Raw genomic sequence first — 13,623 nt, forward strand, 5'->3', positions numbered from 1 at the left:
ACTTAGGCTTTTCCAGTTGAAGGTCATTCTTCCAATTGTGCTATTTGAAAAAGTTACATCATTATAAATGTCTTATCAACAATTATTCTCCAAATTAATCTGTTATCTGTCAAAATTCCAATATTATCAGATCTTCTTACTGTATCAGTCCACCTACATCATGGTCCTCTTCTCGGTCTTTTTCCTGCCCACCTGGCAATGAACACGTGTTTTGCTAACCTTTCCTCTCCCATTCTGTTTAAATGACCATACCAAGTTGAGATTAGCCATGCTAACATCTCCTGAATAAATAATGTCAATTTATTTCCTAGTATCCTCATTTTTAATATGATACTGCCACTGAAGCAAACTGTTCACTGCCTTACTCTTTCTTAGAATTCTCATATCTGTAGTCTCCAGTCTTTGATAATATGTTTTATTTCTAACCTAGCTCATAAGTTAAAATTGGTTTGAACACTGTCTTGTATACTGCTAGTTAATGTTTTGACTAATTTCTCTCTTAATCGCTGAATAAATCATATAAATTTATTCAGTTGACTTCTTATAACACCAGTTTTGCTACTTGTTTTGCCATATTTAATTTGCCATCTTCATTAAAAACTGTACCTAAATAGCTGAAATATTTTACTTGTTCTATAGGTTCTCCATTCCGGATCTCCAATTTTGATATCATATCAAGTTTAATACCACTTTCCTTGTAATAAGAGTCTACATTATCTCCACTGTTATTCATCTATATGGATCATAATGTGATCCATATAGATGAATAACAGTGGAGATAATGTAGACTCTTATTTCACACCTGATTTCACATCAAACCATTTTCCTCTGCCTCCTTTGATTCTAACTGGTGACTTACAACTCAGATATAGACTAAGTATTAATGTAATAAAAACTTCGTGTATGTCCCATTTATGTCACCTTGTCATATGCCTTTTCCAGATCAAAACTTAAATACAGATCCCTGTTATATTCCCATGACTTCTCCATATTTGATCCCGACAACCTCTGTATGGCCTGAACTTAACTTGTTCTTCTCCAAGCTTCCCTTCCACAATTTTTTTTTTAGCCATTGCTCAAATATACTTGCATAAATCTTACCACACTCAGTAGAGAAATTTCTTTGTAATTCTTACATTCAGTTTTATTTTCCTTTTTAATGATGGATACAATGAGAGCTGTACTCCAATTATCTGGAATTTGACCTTCTGACAAGGCCTTCTGAATTATGCAAAATTTTATAATCACTATATAAAAGTATAAAATATATACTTTTATAATGCCCGCCTGGTTGGCTGAGCCTATCTGCTCAGCCAACAGACAAATCTGTTTGTGATTGTGAAAATACTAGTTTTGGTGGTGAGCAGTAAATGGTTTTGGTGTAGATGATGGTAGTTGTGGTTCGCTGTAGTTGGTGGATGATGTGGTCGAGACAGAGTTGCAGATTAGGTGCCCTCCCTCGATGAGTCTTTGGACTCCTTGGAGGTGTCACGTAATAATAATAATAACAGTAAACTTAAGTTTGCTGTAAAAAGAGATTACAAATTTGAAAGTTTAAAGATATGACAAGTTTGCAGACAAACAACTTAGTTTCATACTAAGATATTTGTAATGTTGTTGTTTTTCATAAAACAGCTTTTTTATCATAGAATTCTAATATATTAGTTTATATAATTGTTTTTTTAAATAGGTGGAGTAGAACTTATTGAAGAGTTATTGGATAGCAACTTGTCACTTAACAAAATGGCAGAAGAAGGATTAAAATCAATGAAGCTCTTTTTTCATTATTGTAATTTATATGGTATTTCAGAAATGGTTAGTCTATATAATATGTCACTAATTGAAATATAAATAGATATTTAAAGATTCCATATATAAACATCATTTCAAATTTTGAATTCTCAATTTTCTGAATTTACTGGGTTTCTTATGAAATTGTAGAATGCTTGGTTGCATTCCAGGAATAACAAGGTACCTCCATTTTGTCTTTCTTTTCTTGTATAATTAGACATAGTTGGAAGATGCAGAATGCAGAAAGGTGTGCTAATTACATTTGATACCATTTGGTTGAAAAGACTTGGGTTTGAATTCTACCTTGGATGAAAGGAAGGAAGGAATGTGTGTCAGAACTTTTTAAGTGAAAATGGCATAATTGGTCTTAATATGGTGGTGGCAGTTTGGAACTGACTAGTTTACTAATAATTGTTGAGACTTGAGATTTCATATTCTTGTATATTAGTACATTATCCTAACTGCACAATTTATCAGGAGTCATGGTGGTGAATTTTAAGCAATTGTGCTGTGCAGCACATGGCTTAAAATTCATCATGCACTGATTCCTGTTACAAGAATTGTTAGAGCCAAAATTTGACATGATTTAACATTTAACTCTGGTTCTGAGCTGATAAATATCACTTATATTTGTTAGGGATATTCAGCAAGACAGTTTGTCAGATTGGAAGTAGTTAATAATAATAAAACATAAAATAAAACCCCCAGATGCACTTGACATGTCTGAATCCAAAGCACACTTTTTCTATCCCTTCACTAGATACATAACCATGATCAATGGCATTCATATTATTATCATGTTTGCATACCATAGTTTTGCTAACCTTTTGCTTCTCATTCTGTTTAAGTGACCATACCATCTTAGATTAGCTCTGCTCATACAGTCTTGATATTATCTTCAATAATAATATCTTAATTGTTAAATATTATTATTATTATTATTGCTACTTGACACCTCCATGGAGTCCAAGGACTCATTGAGGGAGGGCACCGACTCTACAACTCTCCATTTCCACCACTCACAATCCACCAATTACAATGAACCACAACTACACCAATGCCATCGACCCCCACCACTCACACTAGTATTTTCAGGGATAATCACAAACATCCAAGCCCACGGCGGGATTCGAACCTGCAGCCTTTTGGCTGGAGAGTGAATACGCTAATCACTCGGCCAACCAGGCTGGTAGTTAATAATAATAAAACATTTGAGCAAAAAAATCCAAGAAACATTTTGTTCTTGATCTTCCATTCTAGAAATAGCTATATATTCAATAAGTGTGTTTGTGTGTAAGTTTAGCTATAGTATACAAACATGGTAATAATATGAATGCCATTCAGCATGGTTATGTATCTGGTGAAGGGGTGGAAAAAGTACGCTTTGGATTCAAACATGTCAAGTGTATCTGGGGAAGAAAAGAGAAAGTTGTCCAATAGGGTCAAGCAGACTATAGATTTAAATATGCCAGAATCATCAGGAAAAAAAGGATTGAATTTGTTGCATTATTGAATACGTTGCAGCCTAAGATTGTTTGTATTAGTGAAACTTGGCTGTCAGAGTCAGATGTTGTAATTGGAATCAAGGAATAACAGAAGAAATAGGAGAGGACTGGGGAGTACTACTAATGATATCAGATGACTTGAGTCCAGTTAGGGTAGAAATACATCATCATCATCAAATTCCTGCTATGTACCCTCAAGGGGTGTACAGGATATGATAGTACTACATGAAAAATTTACATCATTATTAATTTCCTATCTACAGATACCAAAAAATTATATACTTGGTTTAATCCTTTATGCAAGTGTAAGCAAACAAAGTTTGCACCTGAAGTCACTATTCAGACCTTGACCCTTCCCATAATGCATAGCATTATACATGCTATGCATTATGCATAGCATTATACATGTCTGTAAGAATATGTGCTTTGCATTATGGGATACTAAGGCAAGTGATGTGAAGTCATTAGCTTCTATATATGAGTTGCCCCAGTCCTGAAAATACTTCAGGTGCAAACTTTGTTTGCTTACACTTGGTTAAAGGATTAAACCAAGTATATAATTTCTTGGTATCGTTAATTTATAGTATAACCAACTGGAAAAACTTGCATGAAAGCAATAACAGTAAAAATGTTCCGTAGCAGTGAGTTTGAGCTATCTGGTGAGAAGCACAAGCTAAAAAGATGGAACATATGATGAGTGTTACTGAAGATCTGGAAGTTCATTTGTGAGGAATGAAATGCATGTATCCTGATGGATATGAAACGAGTCATCATTATGGATGACTTAAATAATGTAAGCATTGATTAAAGACGTAAGTATGGAAAGGCTTAAATGTCAGTGATTATTCATAATAGTACTTCACAGTATAAACAAAAGCAAAAGCAAACAAAGTTTATGTGTGAAGTTGCTTCACAAATAGGCTATTTGTATATAGAGTGAAAATCTGATCTTGACGACTTCTATTTAGCCTGAACCCAGCTTGTTCTTCTCCAGGTTTCTCTTCCATAATCTTTCTCAACCTCTTTTCAAGTATTCTTGCATAAATCTTACCTGAAACACTTAGTAGAGAAATTCCTCTGTAATTCTCACATTCAACTTAATTCCCTTTTTTTATAGATGAATACTATGAGAGCTCTGTTCCAATCATTGGGAATAGACTTTCTGACAGAGCCTCTGAATTATGCAGTGTAACCACTGCAAAACTTTTATACCTCCATATGTAAGCATTTCTGGTCAAATATCATCTAATTCAACTACCTTTCTACATTTCTAGTTTTTGATGGCTTTTTCTACCTCAAGTATTGATATGTACTCCTTTGCATTCTTGACAAGGTTTCTAATGCAGTTCTGTCACTGCTTGGTTCGTTTAGTGGTCTTTCAAAGTAATTACTCCAGACATCTAGAATATCCTTATCTTCAGTTTTTATGTCACCATTATCATCTTTGACTCCTTTTATACTATTCTTTCCTTAATTTCTGAGCTTCTTGAATAGCCTGCAGAACATTTTGCCACTTTCCTGATATTTATTTTGCATATTTTTTTTCAATGTCTTCCTAAGACTTTTAGTTATCTACTTTTACACATAGCTTAGCATTCTTACATTTTTCTCTGTATTCTTTTAGGGAATCTGCTGACTTATTTGCTAGGAACTTTTGGTATGCTTTCTACTTTTCAATGACTGCTTCTTTAACTTCTTGTGTCCACCATGGTGTTCTTATTTTTCTGTCCTTGCAGACAACTTCACCACATATCTCCCTAGCAGAATCAATCAATATCTTTTTCATAGTTTGCTCCTAAGACTCCAAGGTTGGTTCTTCAATTTGTTTCATTTTTTCTTCAATAATGTTTATATAGTCAAGTCCACAGTTTACCTGCAAAAGTTGCTTAAATTTAATTCTTTTTAAAACTTTCTTACATACCATTCTTTTCAATGTGATATTCATTTTTATCCTGCTTAGTACTAAGTGATGATCACTTCCAATTGCAAATCTTCTGTACACTCTTGTTACCTGAACAAGCATGAAAATATCACTATCAACAATGACGTAGTTAATGAGGCTTTTCTTATTTCTTGTGTTTTCTTTCCATGTGAACTTGTGCACATCTTTATGTTGAAACATGGTGTTAGTAATGATTAGTCTGTGTCCTGAGCAAAAGTCCAGTAAATACCATTATTATTAGCTTTGCTCTATTCTCCAGATATTCCCAAAATGTTCCTATATTTTGGTGGGATTCATTTCTTACTCTGATATTCAGATCTCCAATATGGATCGCTTTTCCATTTTCTTTGTCAGCTGTCTGCTCTAATGACTCAAAAAATTCCTGCAATTCTTCCTTAGAACCTTCTGTGAGGACCATAGGCACAAATAAGTTTCATTATCCATTTCCCCATTTTGAAGTTTGCCCACATAACTCTGCTTGAAACTGCATTCCAATCAAGTTTGGAATTTTTGATGTCAAATGCTATTACTATTTCTTCCTTTCCTTGATCATTATTGCCTTAAATCACATCCTATACTTATTATTTAGTAAGTTCTCATTTGTTTTTGTCTTCTCTGTCTCAGTAATGCCAATTATGTCCACAAGTTCGGCTTCCTTTTCATTAATACTCCTTATTTTGATGGTTCCTATCTTCAGTTCTTCTGACATTGGGTTTATTCTTCTTCTAGATGTAAAGTTGGAGCTTGTTCCAGTAGCTGACTATTCACCTGGTTTCCTGACAAAAACAGGGGGAAGGGGATCTTGTTTAACCGGGCGATGTCCCAGCCAGCATGAAATCTCATCATGATGTGCCATCATATGCATTTCTGGTTTAAGTCAATAGAGAATACAATTTGGTCGGCTAAGTTCCAAATTCCCAGCCTATCCTTGTACTTTCAGTACCAAGTAGATACCTACTAACAGAGCACACCATATGAAGGTAAGGATTGGACATTAGGTCAGAAGTCCAGTCAGCTGTCTGCATTCCTGAAAGGCAGTGTAGAAGTCTCCTCTCAGTTATTTGGCATTGACCTATATATATATATATATATATATATATATATATATATTTTTATGAAAAAAAATTGAATGACTAGAACCGAGATTTAATTAGAAAGGTTTTAATATAAACACACTACTAGTTTCGGCCTGTAACAGCCTTCTTCAGGTGACATTATGAAAGAAAAAACACTAAACATTGAGGATTAAAAGACTATGAACAACATAGATAGTCTTTATACATAATTAGCATTAAAACGTTGTAGTTGTATTTGAAGCTGTTCTTTCATTTGTTGCATTGTTGGGAGAGTGCGTGCTTGCTGCATCACGTGAACGCCAGTACATGATTACAGCTGAATGACTATCCGGGAGGTTGTAGCTTAAGTTGTTATTTAGATGAACAGGATTGAAGATGATTTTTCTCGATTCCACAATTTTTCTCTCTATTTCGTCACTGCAATGGAAGATGTTTGTAGATTTTTCCCAGCAGACTTTGTGACTTTGGTTATCATCATTAGGATTAGCCGAGAAGAGGATATGACTTGATAATGCACTTGCTCGCTGTCTCTTGTAAGTAATGTCTCTCATGTGTTCTTCCATACGCATTTCGACAGATTTGTCTGTCTGCCCGAAATAAGGAATATCGCAGTCACATAATATTTTATATACGCCAGGGTATTTCAGTTGATGATGACAAGGTTTTGGGTGGCTAATTAAGGAACGGATCTTTGGAAGTGGAGTGAACAAGGTTCTGATATTGTATTTTTTTAGAACTTTTGCTAATTTATGTGAAACAGTACTTATGTAAGGAATAGATATATTGCTTTTGAATCTATTTGTTTCTTCTGAGTGATGTCTGGGAGGATTAAGAAGGAATTTGTTAATGATTTTCTTGGAATATCCATTAACTTCGAAAGAAGTTTTCAGATGGTTTATTTCTGTAAGCAGTTCATTTGGATCATCAAGAAGAGAACGGGCTCTATGTCCCAAGGTGGAAATTATTCCAAGCTTATGAGGAGGGAAATGATGGGATTGACTGTGCAGATATCTGTTGGTATGTGTGGGTTTTCTATATATCGATATTTTAAGTTTACCAGCAGAAGAGCGAGTCAGTTTGACATCAAGAAAAGGCAAGGAATTATCCGTTTCAAGCTCAGCAGTAAACTTAATACTTTGATGTCGGCTATTGAGATGTTCGAGGAAAACCATAAGGGATTCATGTCCATGGCTCCAAACAATATCGATATATAGAAAACCCACACATACCAACAGATATCTGCACAGTCAATCCCATCATTTCCCTCCTCATAAGCTTGGAATAATTTCCACCTTGGGACATAGAGCCCGTTCTCTTCTTGATGATCCAAATGAACTGCTTACAGAAATAAACCATCTGAAAACTTCTTTCGAAGTTAATGGATATTCCAAGAAAATCATTAACAAATTCCTTCTTAATCCTCCCAGACATCACTCAGAAGAAACAAATAGATTCAAAAGCAATATATCTATTCCTTACATAAGTACTGTTTCACATAAATTAGCAAAAGTTCTAAAAAAATACAATATCAGAACCTTGTTCACTCCACTTCCAAAGATCCGTTCCTTAATTAGCCACCCAAAACCTTGTCATCATCAACTGAAATACCCTGGCGTATATAAAATATTATGTGACTGCGATATTCCTTATTTCGGGCAGACAGACAAATCTGTCGAAATGCGTATGGAAGAACACATGAGAGACATTACTTACAAGAGACAGCGAGCAAGTGCATTATCAAGTCATATCCTCTTCTCGGCTAATCCTAATGATGATAACCAAAGTCACAAAGTCTGCTGGGAAAAATCTACAAACATCTTCCATTGCAGTGACGAAATAGAGAGAAAAATTGTGGAATCGAGAGAAATCATCTTCAATCCTGTTCATCTAAATAACAACTTAAGCTACAACCTCCCGGATAGTCATTCAGCTGTAATCATGTACTGGCGTTCACGTGATGCAGCAAGCACGCACTCTCCCAACAATGCAACAAATGAAAGAACAGCTTCAAATACAACTACAACGTTTTAATGCTAATTAGGTATAAAGACTATCTATGTTGTTCATAGTCTTTTAACCCTCAATGTTTAGTGTTTTTTCTTTCATAATGTCACCTGAAGAAGGCTGTTACAGGCCGAAACTAGTAGTGTGTTTATATTAAAACCTTTCTAATTAAATCTCGGTTCTAGTCATTCAATTTTTTTCATAAAACTATGTATGTTAACCGAGTCAATGATCATTCTGTCATATATATATATATATAGGTCAATGCCAAATAACTGGGAGGAGACTTCTACATATATATATATATATATATTTTTTTTTTTTTTTTTAAATATTAAATGACTGGAAGCCAAGAGATAAAAAATAAAACACTGTTTTTATTCAGCACGACTAGTTTCGTCTTTAAGAAGACTTCTTCAGGTGCACAAAAAAAGAGAGAAACAACCAACAAAATCTGTAAAGGAATAAAGTCTAAATAACAAATCGTTAGCATGAAAAGGTTAATATTAAAGCTTTAGCATCTGGATATTTAAAGCTGTTCTCTGTATAACTTCATTGTTGGGCATGCACATGCATTCAAGATCTCGTGAACACCAAAGTTGGATGGCAGCACAATGACAGTCTGAGAGATTATAACTAAGGTTGTTGTTAAGCTGTATTGGATTAAGGGAGATTTATTTAGATTCAACTATTCTTCTTTCCAGTTCATCGTAGCAACGAAAGATATTATCAGATTTGTCCCATAAAAACTGAAGGACGGGATACTAGCTCTTGTTCTGCCATATGTAATGTCTCTTTGATGTTCTTCAATGTGCAATTCGATGGATTTCTCTGTCTGGCCAAAATAAGGTTTATCACAGTCACGCTATATCCGGTAAATGCCGGGATATTTAAGATTGTCATGTCTTTGTTTGGATCGGCTCAGTAAGGAATGGAATTTTGGAAGAGGAGTGAATGAAGTCCAGATATTGTATTTCTTAAGAACCTTTGCCAATTTTGGTGAAACTGAGTTGATATATGGCAGAGAAATGTGGCCTCTTTCACTAATTGTATCTGTACTATGGCGTGGAAGTGGATTGAAAAGTAATTTATTAATTGTTTTCTTGGAATAGCCATTCTGTTGAAAAGTAGTACGAAGAAACTGAAGCTCTTTTTTGATATCTTTTTCACACAGGAGTGAGCGAGCACGATTGCCTAGTGTAGAGATGATTCCAAATTTTTGAGGTGGATAATGGAGGGATTGCATGTGGAGGTATCTATTTGTATGAGTTGGTTTCCTGTAAATTGAGCTTTTAAATTTTTTGCGAGTGAGTCTAACATCTAAGAAAGAGAGAGAACCATCCATTTCTAATTCAACGGTAAATTTTATATTTGGGTGTTGACTATTCAGGTGGTCAAGGTAGTTCTGAAGAGATTCAGGACTGTGGCTCCAGATTTAAAAGATGTCATCTATATATCTCTTCCATATTCTTGGCTTTAAAGGAAAAGAGGAGATAGCTTTTACTTCGAAATATTCCAGATATATGTTTGCTAGTATTGGTGATAATGGTTGCCCATGGCTAAGCCAGATTTCTGTTTGTAAATAGTGTCTTTAAACTTGAAATAGCCGGAATTAATGCAGTGAGTTAATAAAGACATAACCTTTTTTTGATAATTTCTTTTTTAGTAGCATAAGGACTTCTTCTGTAGGAACATTAGTAAACAGGGAGACAATATCAAAACTGGCCATAATTTCTTATTTTTTATTATTAATGTTTTTTATACTGGAGGCAAAATCAACAGAATTTTTAATGAAAGAAGAGGAAGAGCCTGAAAAACATTTAAGTGACTTAACTAAATATTTTGAAAGCTGATAAGTGGGCAAATCATTTTCTTTATGGATTTTTGGTAATCCATATAATCCAGGAATTAATGGATGAAGAGAGTGAAGGGCTAATTGAATATTAATAATAATATAATGCCAATTAAAAATCTCAATTTACAGGAAACCAACTCATACAAATAGATACCTCCAAGCACAATCCCACCATTATCCACCTCAAAAATTTGGAATAATCTCTGCACTAGGCAATTGTGCTCGCTCACTCCTGTGTGAAGAAGATATCCAAAAAAAAAAAAAGAACTTAAGTTTGAAGGTTTTCTACCTAGCATCTTCAGAACACAAATTATAACCATAACAAGCCTTCTCATCCGTCTAGGACGGGTTGAGTCCCCCTCCTAATGAGGGGTTTACTGGTATATTAATGCAGCCGGTTCGCCACTCCTCTGCTGCATCCCCTAGGGTGATATATTTCTGACTGTACCTGTGTGTGTTCACGGGGCCGGTTTGCCTGCTTGCGAGATGAAAACCCCCAGATAAACTAGGGAAAAAACCCTGCTGTCCACAACCCAAAACCAGCTAACTTGGCTATGGCTGAGGAAGATCCTTGAGCTCCTCACGTCTCCAACGGGAATTGAACCTAAGACACTCCTTCCCCAGACATATGGTTGCAAAGCGCATAGCCACTAGGCTAACCGTGCTGACCCATAACAAGCACACAGTACTAAACTAAATCATTGTGGAAAACAGTTATAACTCAAACTGAACTAATGTCCTTACATGGTGTGTACCCTCTATGGGCCAGATAACAATGAAGTTAATTTGGAGAAGTTATTGTCTCCCAGATCTTTGGCAAATTAATGCAACGATACTTGTTAAGGTTCGGAGAGTGCTTCATAGCAGATGCTGATTCTAAAAATAGCCTCCCATACCTGTAATGACTTCTATGTAAAATCAATGATTTCTTCCATCTAATCTTATGTAAAGGAGTATCCATATCATGGTCTGCTCTTCTGACTTGCATACAGATGTAATTTTTGTGTTCTTCAAGGTGACTGTTAACTGATCTATCAGTCTATCCAAAGTAAGCAGACACAAAGAGTTGATACACTCTAGGATGTGCAAGGAGATGAATTTGATCTTTAGAAGAACAGATGAGGGTAACTAATTGAAGAGATTTGAAAGTGGCATAGAGATCCTATTTCAGAGAACTTTGACTATTTTTCAGATGTACCTAATATATACAATAGTACTAGTTTTGCTGTGATTCTGTGTGTTGGTTGCAGGAGGAATTGGGGGGGGGGGGCATGCAGGTATTTTATTTATTTTATATGGGCTGTAGCCGTTGGCTAAAAAGGTATTGCAAAGGTCCCTGAGTTAAGTTTCAAGGACTGTGTGATTTGAACAAATAGATTAGTAAATGAATCAATGAATAAATGTTTAGAAGATGCCATACTGTTGGGAAGGGTGGTGGCGGTGTGATTGCTTATATAAATAATTTTCTGTATGAGTGGGCTTTCTGTAAATAGGAAGTCTTATCTAGCGTATCTGGATCATGAAACCAAAAAAACGCATCATCAAACTAGTGCAGCTCTGGTTTAAGTGTGACTATGTTAAGTGCTTGGTTTTCAAAATGTTCCATATAGAATATATGGAACATTTTGAAAACATTTTGAAATGGGGGAGGGACCCATTGCAATCTTATCCAGCTGTTTGTATATTTTTCCTTTCCATAAGAAATAACATGAATAACAGAAAGTTTTCAAGTAACAGTTGGTTTGCATCAAGGGTCAGCATTAAGTCTGTTCCTGTTTAATATTATGATAGAGGAGGTGAGAGAAGACATGCCTTGGACAATGTTGTATGCGGATGACATCGTGCTGTATGAAGAATCAAGGGAAGAAGTGGCAGCTAAACTGGAAAGATGAAGGAAAGTACTGGAAGAGAAAGAGAGGTATGAAACTGAGAAGAAGTAAGACAGAGTATATGTGTTGCAAAGTGGATGGCAGCCAGGAGACAGATCTGGAGCTGGAAGGAAATGTCATCAGGAAGGTTATGGACTTTGGATACTTAGGTTCAACAGTGGAAGAGGATGGAGAGGCTGAGAAGGAAGTGGGATGCAGGATTCAAGCGGGATGGAAGAACTGGAGAGAGATTGCTGGAGTGCTATGCAATAAGAGGGTGCCGATCAATCTAAAAGGCAAAATCTATAGGACAGTAGTGAGACCAGCTATGACATATGCTATGGAAACTGTGGCCATGAGGAAATATAACATCAGCAGGATGGAGGTAGCAGGGATGAGAATGCTTAAGTGGATGTATGGTGTGACCAGAAAGGATCATCTGAGAGATGACTATGTGAAGGGAATGGTGAAAGTTATGAACTTAGGAGCAAAGATACAGGAGGCAAGGTTGAGATGGTTTTGGTCATGCGATGAGGATGGAGGACGAATATGTGGGCAGATGGATGTGCATGGGGAGGAGTAGGAAGTGCGCACGGCCAAAGAAGAGATGGAGGTAGCTGGTGGAGGAGTACTTGAGGATGAAGAACTTGGGTGTGGTTACAGCCGAAGACAGGAGGACATGGAGGAGACCCACTAAAAACAGCATCCCTACTTAAGTGGAATAAGCTGCAATGGAGAAGAAGATAAGAAATAACATGAATACATGGTGAATCTGAAAAATTCAGATTCACCATGTATTCATGGTGAATCAAAGGTTCATTATTGAAAACACATCTGACAGAGACCAAAATCAAAATATCAAAATTCACCAAGATGTTAGAATCTGTTAAGGTTACATTTTTTTAATTAAAGCTTTAAAATGTAGAGAATCTTTAATAGATGAGGGAGAGTTGCTTGTTAGGGGAGAAAGTGATTTGGGTAAATGTTTGGCCAATTTGTAAATGGGGCTGTCTATGCCCTATTTACAAGGAAAGGTGAACATCTGCTTTGAAGAACATAAAAATTATATCCATGATCATCTGTATGGCAAGTTGGGATTGGCAGATCATGCTCTGCATACCCCTTCTTATAGGTTTGAGAGACTATTTTGCAAAATTGTCTCTCCAAAAGTTATTGTCACTGAGACTTGATTGGCAGTAGATAATGTGTTTCAGGGATAGAATGTGAGTTGTATTATCAGGGAGGATAAAGAAGATTGCTGATGATAACAGATGAGCTGCTGCTGAAAAGAGTAAGAGGTCACCAGGATGACAGAAATGTGAAGGGTAGTGCATTTGAGCAATTTGGTGTGAAGGTCAAGAACACAATATATAAATTAGTTGCTGCTGTAGGGCAGAGGTTGCAGGGTAAGATATTATTATTATTGTACAGGCATCTCCATGGAGTCCAAAGACTCATTGTGGGAGACCCAAATTATCTGCACAATCTCTTATACCTCTCCTTGAACCTGTTAATAGTCAAGCAACCCATTCCATTCACTCTTAACTCTCCAAGCAAATAATCTAGTCCTCACACTCCTACA

At 35.9% G+C, this 13,623-nt stretch overlaps 1 protein-coding gene across 4 annotated transcripts in view; it reads left to right on the top strand.

Annotated features, from left to right (window-relative positions):
- LOC150105709 (histidine--tRNA ligase, cytoplasmic-like) overlaps nucleotides 1–13,623 on the top strand; it is a 169,298-nt gene that overhangs the window by 108,834 nt on the left and 46,841 nt on the right. For all 4 annotated transcript variants that reach the window (XM_090395024.1, XM_090395026.1, XM_090395027.1 and 1 more), the window contains exon 9: nucleotides 1,691–1,815. In XM_090395024.1, coding sequence (XP_090251150.1) covers nucleotides 1,691–1,815 — 125 coding nt within the window. The remainder of the gene's footprint in view (nucleotides 1–1,690; nucleotides 1,816–13,623) is intronic.

Source organism: Typopeltis vanoorti, chromosome 6 (assembly GCF_054136105.1).
Source record: "Typopeltis vanoorti isolate ZY-2024b chromosome 6, IOZ_Tvanoo_1.0, whole genome shotgun sequence".
NCBI lineage: Eukaryota > Metazoa > Arthropoda > Arachnida > Uropygi > Thelyphonidae > Typopeltis > Typopeltis vanoorti.